Source organism: Squalius cephalus (assembly GCF_949319135.1).
Source record: "Squalius cephalus genome assembly, chromosome: 21".
Lineage (NCBI taxonomy): Eukaryota > Metazoa > Chordata > Actinopteri > Cypriniformes > Leuciscidae > Squalius > Squalius cephalus.
Genome location: NC_137142.1, coordinates 18,280,636 through 18,299,126, shown reverse-complemented (window position 1 = coordinate 18,299,126; position 18,491 = coordinate 18,280,636). Strand labels below are relative to the sequence as shown.

The 18,491-nt window shown below is 39.0% G+C and overlaps 1 protein-coding gene across 1 annotated transcript in view; it reads right to left on the bottom strand.

Moving 5' to 3' along the window:
• Window positions 1–5,345: 5,345 nt before the first annotated feature.
• The window catches only part of pdss2 (prenyl (decaprenyl) diphosphate synthase, subunit 2), a 33,714-nt gene continuing 20,568 nt past the window's right edge, over window positions 5,346–18,491 (bottom strand). The window contains exons 4-8 of the mRNA XM_079856291.1: window positions 12,040–12,114; window positions 9,312–9,473; window positions 9,035–9,163; window positions 8,109–8,144; window positions 5,346–5,774 (exon numbers count right to left, since the gene is read on the bottom strand). Coding sequence (XP_079712417.1) covers window positions 5,619–5,774; window positions 8,109–8,144; window positions 9,035–9,163; window positions 9,312–9,473; window positions 12,040–12,114 — 558 coding nt within the window. The 3' untranslated portion in view covers window positions 5,346–5,618. The remainder of the gene's footprint in view (window positions 5,775–8,108; window positions 8,145–9,034; window positions 9,164–9,311; window positions 9,474–12,039; window positions 12,115–18,491) is intronic.

Below are 18,491 nucleotides of genomic sequence, written 5' to 3'. Positions count from 1 at the left end.
ACAGCATTTCGCACTAGCAAAGAGGTGAAATAAGTCCACTGCTGTCCTCGTGCGCGCACGCAAAGGCACACTCCGAGACTGTTCTCAGACACTCATCAGTTTGCACCCGATGTGGCCAATGTCCCGTAACGCGCATTACTAATGTCTGCATTAGTGATGTCTGCATTAAGTCACGGTCACGGAGCCGTGGCTCTTTGAGATGTGGGTGTGATGAGACGCCGGTCATTATTCAGGTAATGTGGGCTCTGGGCTGTTTGATCCATCATGCGCTCATGCGATGACGCTCGCGCCTCTGTTCTACGGGACGCTCGCGCAGTGAATGAGAGTTTTGCGCTGCTCGTTAAAGACGCATTTTGGCATGCGCTCATCTAATTTTTTTTAATCTTATGAGAGAAAGAATCACATCCGTCAAATCGAGAAAGAATATTTTATTGCTTTAGTGCCAAAATAAAGAAGAGTACTACAATAAGAAGTTAAGAACACATTTGAAAACTGCAGTAGGCTACTTCAAAGACTCTCAAATGCATTCTATCCTCAAAAACTACATTATGTTTTTAAAATAATAAGCTGTTGGATAAACAAGAGGAAAATAAAATCAAACTGGCAGACAAGAGTTAAGTGCTGTTCAGTTCATTGTTTTTATAGGCTATTAAAAATGCATGCAAATGCCTATAATAGCCTACATTCAAATAGGCTGTAGAATGTTTTTTTTATTATTGTTGTTGTTTTCTTTTGTTATTTCATATTTTTAAAGGGTGTTTTTCCTTAATGTCAGCCAACTAACAGAACACACAATAACGTTTTTTGAATGCAACAGGAACAGGAAATGCTCCGGTTACTAACGTAACCTCGATTCCTTGAGATAATGGGAACGAGCATTGCGTGAAACACTCTTTGGGGAAACACTGTTTTCTCAGTATACTGAAGCCTGATTTGTTCACGTTTGTGCACTGCATAAACCTATGGCATTTCAGCCTGCCTTAACGGGCAGAGCCGACTGCCTATAAGTCGGTGAAGAATGGCATAATGTCAGAATCTTTCGACTGTGGCGGCGCAAACTCGTGTGCAGCTGTATAGCACGGCAGGGTACGCAATGCTCGTTCCCATCATCTCAGGGAACAGAGGTTAAGTTAGTAACCAGAGCGTTCGCTTTCTAAACAGGGGAACAATATACCATATAGAACACCCAGAGCGCCTGCATGTCGCCCACATGTGTGACGGACGCTAAAGCTAGCAGCTGTCTTCAGCAACAGGGGCCGCAATCTGGCCGCTTGGAGCAGCTCGAACGGAGGGCCTCGGTGGGCCCTAAGGATCGTGGACAGGTCCCAGATCAGAACAGTACAAGGGCGAGGTGGGTTATGTCTCCTGGCTCCCCTCAAGAATTTGAAGACAATGTCATTCCTTCCTACAGACTGGCCGGCCACAAGGGCGTCACATATACCTTGAGCATGGAAGGGATACGCCCCCTATCGAGCAGCTCTTGTAAGAAGGACAGAATGGCTGACACATTGAAAACGGATGGGTCTTAGTTCCGGACTACACACCAGTCGGAGAAGACAAACCCTTAAAAAGGTATAGAGGCGTCTTGTAGATGACGCTCTGGCCTCTGCTATCGTGCTGGCGACCCTCACAGGGAGCTGCGGAGGTTCCCGTCGAGGGACCACAGATGTAGGCTCCACGACTCGGGTTGGGGATGCCAAAGGGACCCTCTCACCTGAGAGAGAAGGTCTTTCCTCAGCGGAATCGTCCACGATCAGCTCAGGGAGCACGACTGGTTTCGCCAGAGTGGAGCCACCAAGAGAACTGAGCATCTGGTCTCCCTGATTCACCTGATGACCTGAGGGAGCAGAGCGATCAGGGGAAAGGCGTACAGGCGAGCTTTGGGCCAATCCTGGGCCAGTGCGTCCTGTTCCCTTGAGAAAAAATTGGCCAATGAGAGTTGTCTTCTGAGGCGAAGAGGTCTACCTCTGCCCTCCTGAAGATCTCCCAGATCATCTGAACCGATTGGGGGTGGAGCCCCCATTCCCCTGGAGACACCCCACCCCGGGACAGCATGTCAGCCCCTTGGTTCAATCTGCCCGGCACGTGCACTGCCCTCAAGGAGCCCAGGTTGCACTGTGCCCATAGGAGGAGGCATCTCGCTATCCTGTAAAGAGACCACGACCTGAGGCCGCCTTGGCAATTTATGAAGGCAATTTTAGAACAGACCAGGATGTGGTGCCCCTGCAGGGCTGGCAGGTTATGAGAGCCAGAAAAACCGCCATTATTTCGAGGCCATTGATATGCAGGCGCTGCTCCAGGCTGGATCAGGAGCCGAACACCGGTCTGGCCTCGAACAGAGCTCCCCAACCCGGGTTGCGGGCATCTGTCGTGACAACCTTCCATTTGGAGGTCAGTCCCAATCAGACACCTGTCCGATACAGGCAGGACTCCATCCAAGGGGCCACAGCTGTGACAGCGGTGGTCCACCCTGAGGCATAACCGTCCCTGACACCAAGCATTTCAATATACGAAAACCAAATCTAATGATCTCAGACCAGGCTCCTCATCTCTGACCCAAACACATACAGGAGGCGGAGAGTCACGTGTCTGTATGGAATAAATGAGTGTCGTAATAGATTTGAGCTTTGCTGAAGTTGAGCTGGTATCCTTCTCTCTCTCTCTCTCTCTTTCTCTCGCTTGCTATACCTGTGCAAATCCAGCCACCATGTCATCAGGGGCTCGGATTGCCACAAATCGCCAAACCGCAAAAATCATTTTCATGCGCAAAAACAGAGACAGTATCAGGTTACCAGGATGATGATACTGACGGCCATAAAATCACACTGCAAGTCTGTGTCTATGTCTGACTTTCGTTAGGCCGCCGTCTGACCCCATAAAACACACACAGGTTTTTTTGTTTGTTTTTAAGAAAATAAATGTCCAAAATACCAAATGGCTGTAAATTTTCTAAAAATAAAAAATATTATGTGAAGTGGTGATTGTCCGTACAAAAATTAGGATTAACCCTAAATAAACAACTAAATGCTGAACTAAATAAAATAAATAAAAAACTAGAAGAAATAAAGAAAGAACTAGCCTAAAAAAAAACTTATGTTGATTCTCTAAAAAATGTAAACACTGGCGCTATCAATTGAGCATTCTGACCAGTAACAGCTGAACCAATGACGTGAGATTTGGGGTGGGACTATCGGTTTTTCCTGCGGAATTGGGCTACTTTTGAAACTGTTGCAGCGATTTGTTTTTTCCCCTGTGGGTCAAAGGTTTGACATATATTATAAATTGTATTTGACTGATAAACCAATGACTGAATATAAATAAAAATGAATGATTGAAGGAGCCAGTGTGCAGAAATCTATGAAAATGACCAAGAACAAGATCTTAAAAATATAAGAATCTTAAGGTAAGATGGCAGACTGTTTATATATTACTGTATAGTGATTTGAGTTGAAACTTGTTTGTAATGCATAACAGTGACTGTATTTTAAATATATTTTAGCTATGGGATTGACATATTTTGAGTTTTGGTATTTGTGCTAGTTTTGAATCAGGGTGTTTCTGGTTTTGTTTCTTTCAGATCTGGCAACCCTGCTAGTGGAGCAGAAATTTCACTTCAGTTTAAAAAACAACAACCACCTGAGGAATCTGAGAAGCGTCTATCAGTTTCACAAAACAAGCATGGCAGTGTTGCCAAGTCTACTTATTATAAGCAACTTTGGGCTTGGTTTCCCACTATACTTTTAACCATTTACACATTTCATTTATGTATTAGATCTTTTATGTCATTTTGCCTGCTTGGCTGTTTCCTTTTTTTTATATATGATGTCATTACGTTGCTGTTTGACACCAGCCAATCGCTGCATTGCTGATCATGGTTTCGAGTATCGATATACTGTATATCTGCCCTTTCCAATGAACACAAGAACATGCAGTAATATTAGACAACTTAATCCAGATATTGGTAACACTTTACAGTAAAGTTTCATTTGTTAACATTTGTCAACTACAGTAGTTAACATGAGCTGACGATGAACAATACTTCAGTATTTATTAATCTTAGCTAATGTTAATCTCAACATTTAGTAATATAATTTAAGATCAAAAGTTCTATCTGTCAACATTAGTTCAAACTAACTTTCATTTTTTTTATTAACAAAGGTTAATTAATGCTGTAAAAATAGAAAAAAGTGTGACCTCATAAAGTGTTACCCAGATATTTTTATCAAATACGCAAATTCATTTAAAGACATTAGCCAGAGCTCGATTATCACAACTGAAGATCTGGCATGCAGTGGCCAGCAGTATTGTTTCTGCCATTTATGTCTGAATAATCAAAATTGGCAGAAAATTCAATAATACATTGATTTCTTCCAATCTGTTAAGCGTTAGCCATGACTGATTAAATGAAGCAAGCTTCCACACGACTAAAATGTGATTTGTACAATCTCAATGAGGCCCAAACCCTGCAATTCCCTTGAAATAAAGACTAAGAGAACTTTCAAGACTTTTCATACCATTCTTCGACACTTTGTTAGTTTTACACAGTAATTATAATAATATAGTCTGAACGAACTCTGATCAGGACGAGGTAGCACAAGAGTTTGCCTCTGACATGGTGGTGTTGTTGTTGTGTCAGGAAGGGTTGCTTGTTCTTTCTTTCTGTCCTTGTTCTCTTCAGTTTTTCACTGCGTGTTTTCTCAGGTCTGCTTGAGGCCAAAATGAATTTTTCATGTATGACCAGAGGGCTGTCCCGCTCCTACCGAGCAAACTTAGTGTACTATCCTGCCAACAAATCTGAGGCCAGAGAGAGACATGGAAGGAACTCTACTGATGTTCCAGCATATATGTTTTTCTCTTCCCTCTCTGTCCTTCAAGTGTGTATGTGTGGTCCAGCGGCTGCCGGCGGTGACCGTCACTCCCCTACGCCTCACTTCACACCCTAGTCGTCCCCCCTGTGGTCACCCGGGAAACCGCAGGCTGCCCAAGCTGGCGCCAGCCCTCTCGCTGAGCTGATCAATACTGCAGCATTTCCTGCCCATTCACTCAGGTCACACACTCACCTCATTAATTATTACTGCCAACACTGCTGCTGGAGCACCCCGGGCACCCACAACACACACACACACACACACACACACACACACACACACAGTCATCAGTTTTCGGACCAACATTTTGGTTAATGCCGCCCCCTATCATACTAATAAGTTTCTCTATGATCATTTCTTACAGTCATATATTAATGATGTTTGTTTGTTTGTCTTTTTTAACGTTCTGTATAGAAATATTGACCTTTAGAATTTTAGAATAAAGAGAGACAATACATATTGATTTTTTTTTTCTTTCAAAAAGACATCTCATTTTATTTTAAAAGATAAAGCTGATTTGGCGACCAAATGCATAGAGTGTGTATGAGTCCAGTAATCAACACTCGTCATTACTACATAAACATCATCATCATCATCTGTGGAGCAGGTCAGAACCGCAAACATTCCAAAGGAAGTCCTCTTTAAAAAGCACCAAAAAAAGTGAAAACTCCAGGTGGGCTCATGTTTCAGCATTAATCAAGAGCATCAAACTGAATTGGATTCATATATGCATCCAGACTGAAACCATCTTTAGAACTTGGTGACCGCACAGGCCATGTTTTCCAGCGCCGACCGAGCCTCTGAGGGTGGGAAGCACTTCATGGCCTCTAAGGCCTTGTTGCCATGGTAACTGCACAGGTCAAGCGCCTGGCTCACGCCTCTTTCCATCTTTATCAGGCTCCGGAGCTGCAGAACACGCAAGAATGAGGAGAAATTTAAATATCACTCCATGAAACTAATCAAACTAAAACTAAAATGAACTGAACTGAATTTAAAGGCAAGGAATTCAAATAATGATAATTTCTACAGATTAACGGGATTTACTTGCAAAACAAATGATAGTAACACTTTATAATAAGGGTCAGTTTGTAAACATTAATGTGTTTGGTATCATGAACTAACAATGAACAATACTTTTACAGCTTTTATTAATCTTGGTTAAATTTTCAAATTGTAAAAAATTCTAATTGTATGAATTAACATTAATGTAGTATACACTGATTTTATTTTGTACATCTAGATTGGACAGCATTAGACATCTACATTGGCATTCAATTTAATATATTCATTAATCTTCATACATTTTACTGTCACACAACTGAATTGTAAGACTGTACTAACTAGTTAAACTTTTAGCAAACAATAGCACACACTCTTAAATGCAAAAACATAAAATAACACGTAATTACAACATTTACTCTCTCTTGATTCATTCAGCCATATGCAAAGCATGCTGTGAACTAACAAGCACTCAAACGGATTAAGTAAACTTCAATTTTACATATATTTAAGTGGATTGAACATGATCAAATTAAGTCAGGACAAAATTAATTGTGTTGTTTGTAATTAAGCAATTTGAACAAGCAGCAAAAAAAAATAAAAAATTCAGAACATAAATTAACTGAGCAATAATATATTTATTTGTTCAGTGTTAGTTCCCTAATGCATAAACTAATGTTAACAAATATAATACATTAAAAATAATATACTGTTCAAAAGTTTGAGGTCTGTAAGTTTGAAAAGTTTGACAAAAGTCTCTAATGCTCTCTAATATATATTAAATTACATTTAAAGCCAGATTACTCTACTCTCTCCCTCACTCAAATGGTCTTGTTGTTCTCCTCTGCTCTCTATAAACATGTTTTACTGGAGGCTATTTTACCAAATGAATTCTGGGATGTGTTGTTCTGGGGGCTTAGAGTTAAAAACAGCAGAAGGGACCTGCTTTCAACCAACGTGAGTGAGCGAGAGGGAGACGGAGAGAGACAGATGATAACATCAACTGCCGACCGATTTCTCACCGTTGTTTGTATGGCTACAGTTCACTTTGACTAATGTACTAAAAAACTTTCATATTTTCAGTTTGACAGACCTCATGAGTCATGACCCACCCAAGACACACTTTTACACCAAAAAAAAAAACAATCAGAGCGAATACTGGAGAGATTAATGTAGCATTTATGTGCTGATAACAGAGATATGTGATGTGTGTGTGTGGGTGTGATGTGTCTGTCTGTGTCCTGTTGAAGGAGAATCTCGTGTGATGTTGCTGTCAAACCGTCTCTCTGTCTCCTCTACAAATAAACCTGCCACTCTATCTCCTAATATCGTGTTTCTACGGCGACCCGAGCTGCTTGTGCCCTCCTCCTCCTCTTCCTGCCCCCTCCCCACCTCATCTCTGCCTCTATCTTTCTCCCCTTCTTTCTTTCTGTCCGGCTTCTCCTTCTGACTTTGGAAATCAAATTTCTGAACTTGCTATCAGTTACAGAGAACAAACACCTCCTCAGAACCACCAATATTCACAGCATCGGTCGATCAACATGCGCTTTCAATGACCGATTCTTAAACTTTTACTTCCAATTTAAATATTTCATTACATTCTTTAACTTGGTTTTGATATCCTGTTGCAGCCTTTCCATTGACTTCTATTATTTTTATGCTGTGCTAATGATGTTTGTTTTCAACCCCCTAACCCGAAATCTAACTTTTTCTTTTTTATTTTGCATCTTAGACGTTCATCAAGATATTATTTAGTATGTTTATCAATTGGTATCAATTGGAACCATTGGTTGTCACATTAATAGGTAATTTCAGGTTTCGCTATCTTAAATGTATAATTAAATAAGCATGAACAACTTCAATTTTTGGTTCATTTTTATTAATTGGATATTAATTAACTTCTCTTTTTGTTTGTTTGTAAACACTGACACACGTTGTGAGCCTGGGAATGATTTCATGACTGACTCCTGGGAAGTCGATCTGTATCATATCTGTATGAATGTTTCATCAGAAGTATTGTGGCTGGATTCATTGATTAGTGGTTTGACCAGGAGGATTGATTTCTCTTGAATTCGATAGACAATCTCACTTATTCATTGGCTGAATGAAAATAATCAAATGATTTAGTGGTTTATACAGTAAAACCCATGAACACAAGATCTCTGAATAAGAAGATGCTAGAATGAGGCTGCCGTTACTTTGTTTTCCCTCTCCCTTAATCAAAAAATAGGAGTTGCTCACCTTTGTGTAATCAATCTGTCTAGCCATATTCTGGGCCTGAAATGAAGAGAGAAAAATGTGAATCCAGAGAACGTCATGCTGACACAATGAAATCTGAACCGTAATGGTGTTTGCCACCAGTCTAGAGGCTAAAAATCTTATTGAATCACTTCTATTAATGACAAATACAAATACAATATCAATTATACTCCAGTAAAATTGGCTTGACTGTCTGCTAGCTGCATTGAGACATCACATAGCTCAATAAATGCCATCTCACACAACTTTTTCCACCACTGTAATGTGAATACACTCCATGAACTGTTACCATTCAAAAGTTTGTGTCAGTAAGGTCACTTATGCGCACCCAGGCTGCATTTATTTGGTCAAAAATACAGTAAAAACAGTAAATATTGTGAAATATTATTACTATTTAAAATAACTGTTTTCTATTTTAACAAATTTAAAACCAAATTTATCCCTATGGTGGCAAAGCTGAATTTTTGCATAATTACTCCAGTCTTCAGTGTCACATGATTCTTCAGAAATCATTCTAATATGCTAATTTTCAAAAAAAAATAAAAAAATTATTCCCCGTACTATCAATGTTGAAAAGTGCTGCTTAATTTTTGTGGAAACAGTGATTAAAAAAAAATGTCAGGATTCTATGATAAATATAAAGTTCAAAAGAACAGCATATATTTAAACATTTAACTTTTTCTAACATTATAAATGCCTTTACTGTAACTGTTGATCAATTTAACTTGTCCTTTATTTCCTTTAAAAAAAATCGTACTGACCCACAATTTTTGAACGGTAGTATATGTTGTATTTTCTATTACTTTTTTCAGCATGTTATCTCATTGAGATGCCATTTCACAGCTTTCGCTTTGCTACAAGTGTGTTAGCGTGCCGGCTTCTACCATTTTGATGTGGTTGTCTGGTACCTGTTTTAGCTGGTTCCGCCATCTCTCAGGTCCTATGATCTGTCTGTGGAAGACAACAGGAGCCGAATCCAAACTAAACACAGCTGGCTCTGACTCGCTCTTCACGAACGGCTGTAGATCAGAGTTTAGCTACAAAACACACACATATATCCATGACTGTTATGAAACACTGTGTGTACAGTCTAAAGAGAAAACAGGAGAATGAAACACACGCAGACAGAGGGTATAGAGAAACAGCTTGTGCCCACAATGCACTTGCGCGACTGTGCATACACACCTTGTGTCCGAGAGTGAGGTGTTTTCCGTACTGAAAAGCCAAATTCTGAGCCTCGGTACCGTGTCTGGCCAGCTTCATCGCAGCTTGACAACTCTTGGCAAGCAAAGCACCATGGGACAGGAATGTCTGGTCTTCCCAGGAAGCAAGTGTTAGATTGCCCTCCTTCAGAATACAGAAAAAGTCAATCACATAAGCATTAATGTTTTATATTTACTGTGATGTAGCCTACAGTAAAGACATTAATGATGTTACAAAATATTTTTATTTTAAATAAATGCTGTGCTTTTGATTTCAACATTGATAATAATAATAATAATAGATGTTTCTTGAGCATCAAATCATCATATTAGAATGATTTCTGAGGATCATGTGACACTGAAGACTGGAGTAAAATTCAGCTTTGCATCATAGGAATAAATTACATTGTAAAAAACATTAAAATAGAAAACAATTGTTCTTTTAAATTGTAATACTTCTTCACAAAATTAATGTCTTTATTTTTTATCAAATAAATGCAGCCTATGTGAACATAAGAGACTTCTTTCAAAAATATTTTAAATAATCTTATCGACCTCAAACTTTTGAGCTGTGTTGTTTGTCGAGAGGATGTGGAGAGCTAGAATACACACACCTAAAGGATTATTAGGAACACCATACTAATACTGTGTTTGACCCCATTTCGCCTTCAGAACTGCCTTAATTCTACGTGGCATTGATTCAACAAGGTGCTGAAAGCATTCTTTAGAAATGTTGGCCCATATTGATAAGATAGCATCTTGCAGTTGATGGAGATTTGTGGGATGCACATCCAGGGCACGAAGCTCCCGTTCCACCACATCCCAAAGATGCTCTATTGGGTTGAGATCTGGTGACTGTGGGGGCCATTTTAGTACAGTGAACTCATTGTCATGTTCAAGAAACCAATTTGTAATGATTCAAGCTTTGTGACATGGTGCATTATCCTGCTGGAAGTAGCCATCAGAAGATGGGTACATGGTGGTCATAAAGGGATGGACATGGTCAGAAACAATGCTCAGGTAGGCCATGGCATTTAAACGATGCCCAATTGGCACTAAGGGGCCTAAAGTGTGCCAAGAAAACATCCCCCACACCATTACACCACCACCACCAGCCTGCACAGTGGTAACAAGGCATGATGGATCCATGTTCTCATTCTGTTTACGCCAAATTCTGACTCTACCATCTGAATGTCTCAACAGAAATCGAGACTCATCAGACCAGGCAACATTTTTCCAGTCTTCAACTGTCCAATTTTGGTGAGCTCGTGCAAATTGTAGCCTCTTTTTCCTATTTGTAGTGGAGATGAGTGGTACCCGGTGGGGTCTTCTGCTGTTGTAGCCCATCCGCCTCAAGGTTGTGCGTGTTGTGGCTTCACAAATGCTTTGCTGCATACCTCGGTTGTAACGAGTGGTTATTTCAGTCAAAGTTGCTCTTCTATCAGCTTGAATCAGTCGGCCCATTCTCCTCTGACCTCTAGCATCAACAAGGCATTTTCGCCCACAGGATTGCCGCATACTGGATGTTTTTCCCTTTTCACACCATTCTTTGTAAACCCTAGAAATGGTTGTGCGTGAAAATCCCAGTAACTGAGCAGATTGTGAAATACTCAGACCGGCCCGTCTGGCACCAACAACCATGCCACGCTCAAAATTGCTTAAATCACCTTTCTTTCCCATTCTGACATTCAGTTTGGAGTTCAGGAGATTGTCTTGACCAGGACCACACCCCTAAATGCATTGAAGCAACTGCCATGTGATTGGTTGATTAGATAATTGCATTAATGAGAAATTGAACAGGTGTTCCCAATAATCCTTTAGGTGAGTGTATATCATTAAACAATCCTTCGAAGACCACAACCAGAAGGAATCTTCCGAAACAAGCAATTCCCAAACAAACAATGTTGCAGGAAAACTTAAGGATGCAACTTAAAAAAATGAGAGAGTAAAAAAATAAAAACTGATGGTATGGTTGGGGGGAGGGGGTGTAACCGAAGGAAGGAAAGTTGATGCAAACATCTGCTCGGAAACGTCTCCTCTAAAAAGGGTAAAAGAAACTTGAATCTCTCTCTCCCTCCCTTGTTGCGTTTCTCTCGCATAAACGCGGTCCTCTCCATCACTTTTCCTCTTTCTCGCCTCGCACAGGAAACTTCGTCATTCATTATTTACTAGTGGTTTGCAGATGTTTTAAGTCAGCCTGTGTTTCGCTCTGCTTGGAGATGTTTTGCATGTCCAGTCATTAGCTGTTTTAAAAGCTTTGAATATAAAACATTAAACACTAAAAAGATTCCTCTGTAACTCAATTATAATTCATTTATGTGAAAAACAAAGCTTAGCAATGAAAGATATTACATCACATAGAAAGCACATGTATGTTAAAGCAATAAACCACAGAAGCTTTGAGTGCTTGCTTATATATAATAGGCAACACAGCCGGAATATAATAAAACATGATGTTTCATAAACAGGCACATTACCGTTGAAAAGTTTGGGGGTTCGTAAGATTTCTTTATGCTTTTGAATTAAGTATTTTATGCTCAACACGGTTGCATTAATATGATTTTAAAAAACAGTAATAATTTGAAATATTATTACAATATAAAATCAATTTTCAGCAGTCGTCACAAAGATCACACAAAGTAGTTAGCTAGTGTCCCATATTGTGCCCCTGGTGGCTATATGTGGTAAGTGCAGTGGGCTGGATGTCGTACCTCTGCAGAACTGGAGCTCTCGTGATAGATTCCTTGCACCACATCTCCGATAGCACTGGAGATCAGCTCCACCACCTATAACAAACATATCATTAAAACACTTAAATGAAGACTCTCAGAATAACAGTGTTGATATCAGCTCCATCTGTTCTGAAATGAGCATTTATTAGGCCTTGAGCTTTTTGGGAATATGGGAAGACTTTTTTTCCAGTCCACTCAGTCTAAAAGAGCATCTGAGGGACAGATAGAATAACCAGCACTTCAGTTATTAAACAGATGGCCAGTCAAAACTGTGCAATGTCCAGAGGATACAGAGCTTAATGAGGACTCTGACATCTGCACTAGCTTATTGATTCAGTTTTTCACTCTTTAAAAGACACAAGCACCAAACTGCTCATAGCACAGAAATACTCAACACCTAATGAAAATCATCTGATATTTGAGTGTTAACACGCATATAAAATAGCAAAATAATATAGAATAATATGACAAATAAGAATAATATTTTACATAATCAGATGTTAATAGAGTTAATAAATTAGTTATACTTTTTTTCAATGATTAGATAAAATTTTAGTTATATGAATTTAAAACTGAACTGCTTTGAATCGTGGTTTGCATCTTTGTAAGCATCCTTCCCCATTGATTGTAATTGAAAAGAGCTAGTACAATACTTCAGAATTTCTTCTTTTGTATTCCACAGAAGACAATAAGTTGACATGATGTTGAATAAAAATTGTCTGAATTAAAAAAAAACCTATTATCATATCGTGCAGTGCCTACAGTGCTCCTGAGGGGGGCGCTACTCCGTTACAGCTACTCCACAACAGTCAGCTTGAGCAAGTAACTGACAGCTCCATCTTTCATCTAATCACATGCTTCGCTATCCCTTCCTTCCATCCGTCGCCCTAGGCTACATTCTCCACCTTATTTTCACCCTCCGTCATTCTTTTTCCTCTTTTCCCGAAAGACCTGCCTGTTGAATCATAAAACCACAGGCAGAATCTCCAGGGAACTAGAATAGCAGAGGCCTTCCATCCAGACACTGCTATTCCTCGGCTATTCCTCAAATTCAATATTATGTTACTCTTCTCCATTCCCCAAACTTTCTCTCTCAAACTTTGTTTTTCTCACTCTTTCCTTCTCTCTTTCTCTTTGCCCTCTGAGTAACCAGATCTTTGAGGAAACAGTGAGGAACTTGACTCCTCTACCCAGAGCCCAGAGAAGACAGAGAGCCCCTATAGCGCAGCCAGATGTGCGGCTTCACACACTCCACATGGAGAAATTAAAGCACGTGTGTGTGTGTGTGTGTGTGTGTGTGTGTGTGTGTACACGAGAATAAATGTGTGTTTGAAATGTGTGTTTGTGTACGTCTATGTCTTTCGTGTGTGTGTGTGTGTGTGTGTGTGTGTGTGTGTGTGTGTGTGTGAGAGAAGTGGGGGGGGGGGCTTTTTTTGGAAAGTATCAGATAAGCTGCCCTCCCTCCGTCTCGTCTCATTCCCAAATCCAGCCGGAGTCGTGTTTCGCCGACAGGTCTGTGAGGAGAAGAAAGAGGAGACAGCCGCTTGCGGATCCCTTTACCGTTTATACTAGTGTCGAGCCAGAATCCCACTCTCTCTCACTTACACACACACACACACACACAGTCTACTAAGTCAGGATCCCACTCAAGGCCACGATACATAATACAGATCAATCAGGAGGAAAAAGCGCTTTGCTGCGGAGAGAGCACGTCTGATTTCCACCGCTAATGCTCTCACGCTAACTGAACCGCTAATGCAATGAGGCCTCGCCCTCATTTACATAGACGGCAGTTTGAACAGGGAGATGCGTTTGGATGGTTCTAGCTGGGTGACTGTCCGTCACATCAAGGGACTAGGTGAAACACTTAAAATATATGTTTTTAATCACTAATAAATGACATCTATAACCTGCAGCTAAAGAGTCTGATCTCTGATTGGCTGGTCATCCTGTCTGTCAGTCAGTCACTACTTCAGTGAGTCAGAACAGAGCGTGTGTGGCTTTAATCACGGTTCGCTGCACAACAGGTTCAGTTTCACACACAAAAAAGTATTTTACTCACACTCTCTTCTCTCTGTGTGTGTGTATGTGTGTGTGTGTTCACTAAAAACAAGGGCTCAAAATGACCTTCTGTCCACAGCTGCCAATGGCGAGTGCAGGGAGAAAATTGGCATATATATATTTCTTACTGATGATGAAACAACATTTTGCATTATTTATTTTTTAATTCAAAAGAGCTGTTTTTGCACATTAGTGTATATACAGTACTGTTAAAAGTTTGGGGTTAGTAAGATATTTTAATGTTTTTTTAAAGAAGTATCTTATGCTCACCAAGGCTACATTTTATTTGATAAAAAATACAGTAAACTTAAAATAACTGCTATTTTTACTTTTTGTTTTATTGATAATAATAATAAATGCTATAAATGTTCAAAACTAGTTGTGCTGCTTAATATTGTTGTGGAAACCACAATCCATTTTTTAAAGATTCTTTGATGAATAGAACTGCATTTACAGTACTGTGCAAAAGTCTTAGGCATGTTACAGAAACAGAAAAAACTGAGACAGACTAAATCCAGAAGAACTGCGGGAACGTCTCCAAGATGCTTGAAGAAACCTTCCTGCAAAGCTACAGTACTGTGAAAAGTACTGGCACTTGTGTTAAAATGCTGTAAAGTGAGAATGCTTTCAAAAATAAAATCACAAATTGAATTTATTTATGATTTAACTTCTATTAACTAATTCAAATCAATATATGGAGTAACAACCCTTTGCGTTTAAAACGGCTTTTGTCCAGGTACACTTGCGCATAGTTTTTTAGGTAGCTTTGCAGGAAGGTTTCTTCAAGCATCTCGGAGACGTTCCCGCAGTTCTTCTGGATTTAGTCTGTCTCAGTTTTTTCTGTTTCTTCATGTAATCACAGACGGACTCGATGATGGTGAGATCAGATCATACCGGCTGTTGTCAGACTCCTTGTGCATACACAAATCTCACTGGATTATTACAATTAATGGCAAAAAGAATGTTTGGAAATGTAAACTGATATTTCCGACTGACACACTACAGCAAAAGATATAAATAACTGACTTAAAACCATTTTTTGGGGGGGGGGGGGGGGTAACATGCCTAAGACTTTTGCACAGTTCTGTATTTGAAATAGAATTCTTTTTTAACTTTATAAATGCATTTACTGTCATTTTTTAACCATTTAATGCAGTCTTACATGTAAAAAAAAATAATAATAATCTCACTGACCCAAAACTTTCGAAACTTCATGTCGCCATCTGTCTGTAAAACTACACCTGTCACCTGGATTTTTATAAAATGTCACCGACTGCAGTAACATAAAACAAATAAAATGTATTAAATGTTTATTCAAAATTAAACAAAAGAAACCAAATCTTTAATCTGTAATTCTAATTCTCTAACTTAAATACTTACACCAGTCTTGAGGCATCACACTTGACCTCTAAAACAGGTGAGGAATTTCCAATTTCGGCCACCAGGAGGTGCTATACAACACGCCAATACAAACTCCCAAACTCACTGTATTACTCCACATTATCTACCTAAAGAAGAGAGTGTATATTAAACACGCAGAGACAAAATCAGCAGAGAGTCCTGACTATAAGATGCCTGGCTGTCTGAATGCTGAGCTCCCCTTGAGAAAAAACACAGAATCTGTTCTTTATATTAGTCACCACAATCTGCTGATCAGCTCAATCCCCTGCAGTCATTTCCATGTCCACTCATGCACACATTAAAGTGGGTTTGAGTGTGCGTGCGTGTGTCTGAGGCTTCGCAGAAGGAAAAGAGTTTGTTTTCCTCCACGGGGAGAGCTGCATTCTAGAGCTGCACTTGGTGACAGATCCTGTCAGCGTTCTGTCGCTTAGTGCATCTGAGTGTGTCTGTGTGTATTAGAGGAACAGAGAGAGAAGAAATGTTAGGGTTTCTAAGTGCAAATCCCCTTTTACTTAGTCTGTTAATATTATGATATGACAAGCAATATCCTCGAAAACAGTGAATCCCAACCAGGGGTACGTGTACTTTTTTGCTTTTGCGTTGTTAAATATCTATAAAACAGAAAAAAAAATACTTAAAAGGTTATATAATCATAAAAATGAACGAATTCGTTTGCCAACAATATGCCACACAATATGAGAGAATACTAATTATAAATACACTACCGTTCAAAAGTTTGGGGTCAGTAGGTCTTTTTTGATTAATGAAATTGATCAGACTTTTACATAATTTGTTTTATAAAAAAAATCTTTCAAATGAATGCTGTTTGAAAAAGAAAAATGTATCACAGTTTCCACAAAAATATAAAGCAGCACGACTGTTTTACACATTGATAATAACAAGAAATGTTACCTGAGCACTAAATTAGCATATTATAATGATTTCTGAAGGATCATGTGACACTGAAGAATGGAGTAATGATGGCGAAAATTCATTTAAATTACATTTTAAAATTTATTAAAATAGAAAAATTTCTTTTAAATTATATTCCAGTTTTAGCATATTAGCAATTATATTTTTATAATATTTTTTTGATCAAATAAATGCAGCCTTGGTGAGCATATGAGACTTCTTTCAAACACATAAAATCTTACAGACCCCAAACTTTCGATATTTTACATTCAAAACCATCCAATCATAAAAAAATGTAGTTCAAAGCTAATTAAAAAACTGATAGTACCCCATATGTTCTCAATATTTTGCATGCTATGTATTTTTAAACTTATTGGAGTAATGTGGTGTTAGCATAACAACATGCTAATATTACACTATTGAAATAATTGAGTCGAGGCTCCTGTGTGCTTCAGATACAGAGTGCTATTTGTTTAACGCATGGAGTTGTTGCCTATGTAGAGCATTTCAAGTCAGTAACTTATGAGGGTTCATTTCAGTTTGAGCCGCTAGAATGGAGCTTACACACTTCAGGTTATTTGAGCCATATCGATAGGGTCCAAAAGATAAATTGTGAAACAGTGCTCTAAGATGTATTCCACCATCACTTTACATCTGAACTGGCCGTTCATAATGCTGTATGATATTCAGAAAGATGTTCTAGTGAGACGCTGTAACCCTTAGTGGAGAGAGGCAGCGGGGCTGCTGGCCGCGTGCAGTTAGACGGTGCTTTGACTGCGACTCTAATTAGAGCTGGAGGAGAACACTGACACTTAATGAGGGGTGTAGGAGACGTATGCTCACACACACACTCACGCACACACATAGAGTGCAAGAGAATGTGGGAGAATATGCAAGTGTATGGAAATTAGCAAGAGAGGACAGCGTACAGCCTGGCGAACAAAGTCTTTGAGAACTGAAGTCAGAAGCCGGTGAAATGATTCTATTTTTCTCTCTTTTTCAGTGTTTTGCATAAAAACACAAATGTGATGAAAAAAAGAAGCTTACACCTCCAGCATGAAGAGATGTGACTGTTTATTTTTGGTGGAAAAACACCAGAAGTAAAATCTGACAAAACCTCTATTTGGGGATGTCAAGGAGGTCCTTAGTTGGAACATTTTTAATAGTAATACTTTTATTTTTAATCCTGAAAATGCACAAAAAAATTACATTTTTTAGGGTTAATGGTTAGTCTGTAGTGTTTATAATTATTTGTATATTGTTAAAAAAAAAATGCTTTTGTCCTCATCTACACTACTATTCAAAAGTTTGGGGCCGGTAAGATTTTATGCTCACCAAGGCTGCATTTATTTGATTTGAATTTACAACAGTGAAACATTATTACAATTTAGAATTATTTCTATCTTAATATATTTTAAAATGTAATTTATTCATGTGATGGCAAAGCTGAATTTTCAGCATCATTACTCCAGTCTTCAGTGTCACATGATCCTTCAGAATGCTGATTTGCTGCTCAAGAAACACTAATGTTTATTATTAAATTTGAAAGCAGTTGTGCTGCTTCTTATAAATCATGATGTAATTTTTTTCAGGATTTGAAATAACTTGGTTCAAAAGAGCAGTATTTATTTGAAATACAAAACACTTTTGTTCGATTGAATGCATCCTTGCTGAATAAAAGTATTACTTTATTTATTTTTTTAATCTTACTGACCCCAAACTTTTTAATGGTAGTGTAGACTGCTAAGAAAATGAGTTTGTACTGCTTACTTGTGCACTTTTTTTTCTTTCTTTTTTTTGCGATTGGGCAAACTCGAAGCAGGCTTTCTTTCATTACTGATTATGGTGTAAGTTAGCCTGACTACGTCAGACTTCTTACTTCCGCTCAATTTCATTTCGCTTCTGTACTCAGTCTGAGACAGCGTAATAGCTTTCCGTTTTCCTCCGGCCTGAAAACAGCCGGCCAATCAACGAACAGAGGGCGGGCTGAGAGCTGTGACGTTGACACTGATTGTACCGTGGATGCGTAGATTTACTTCACATAATCTGCAAAAGTC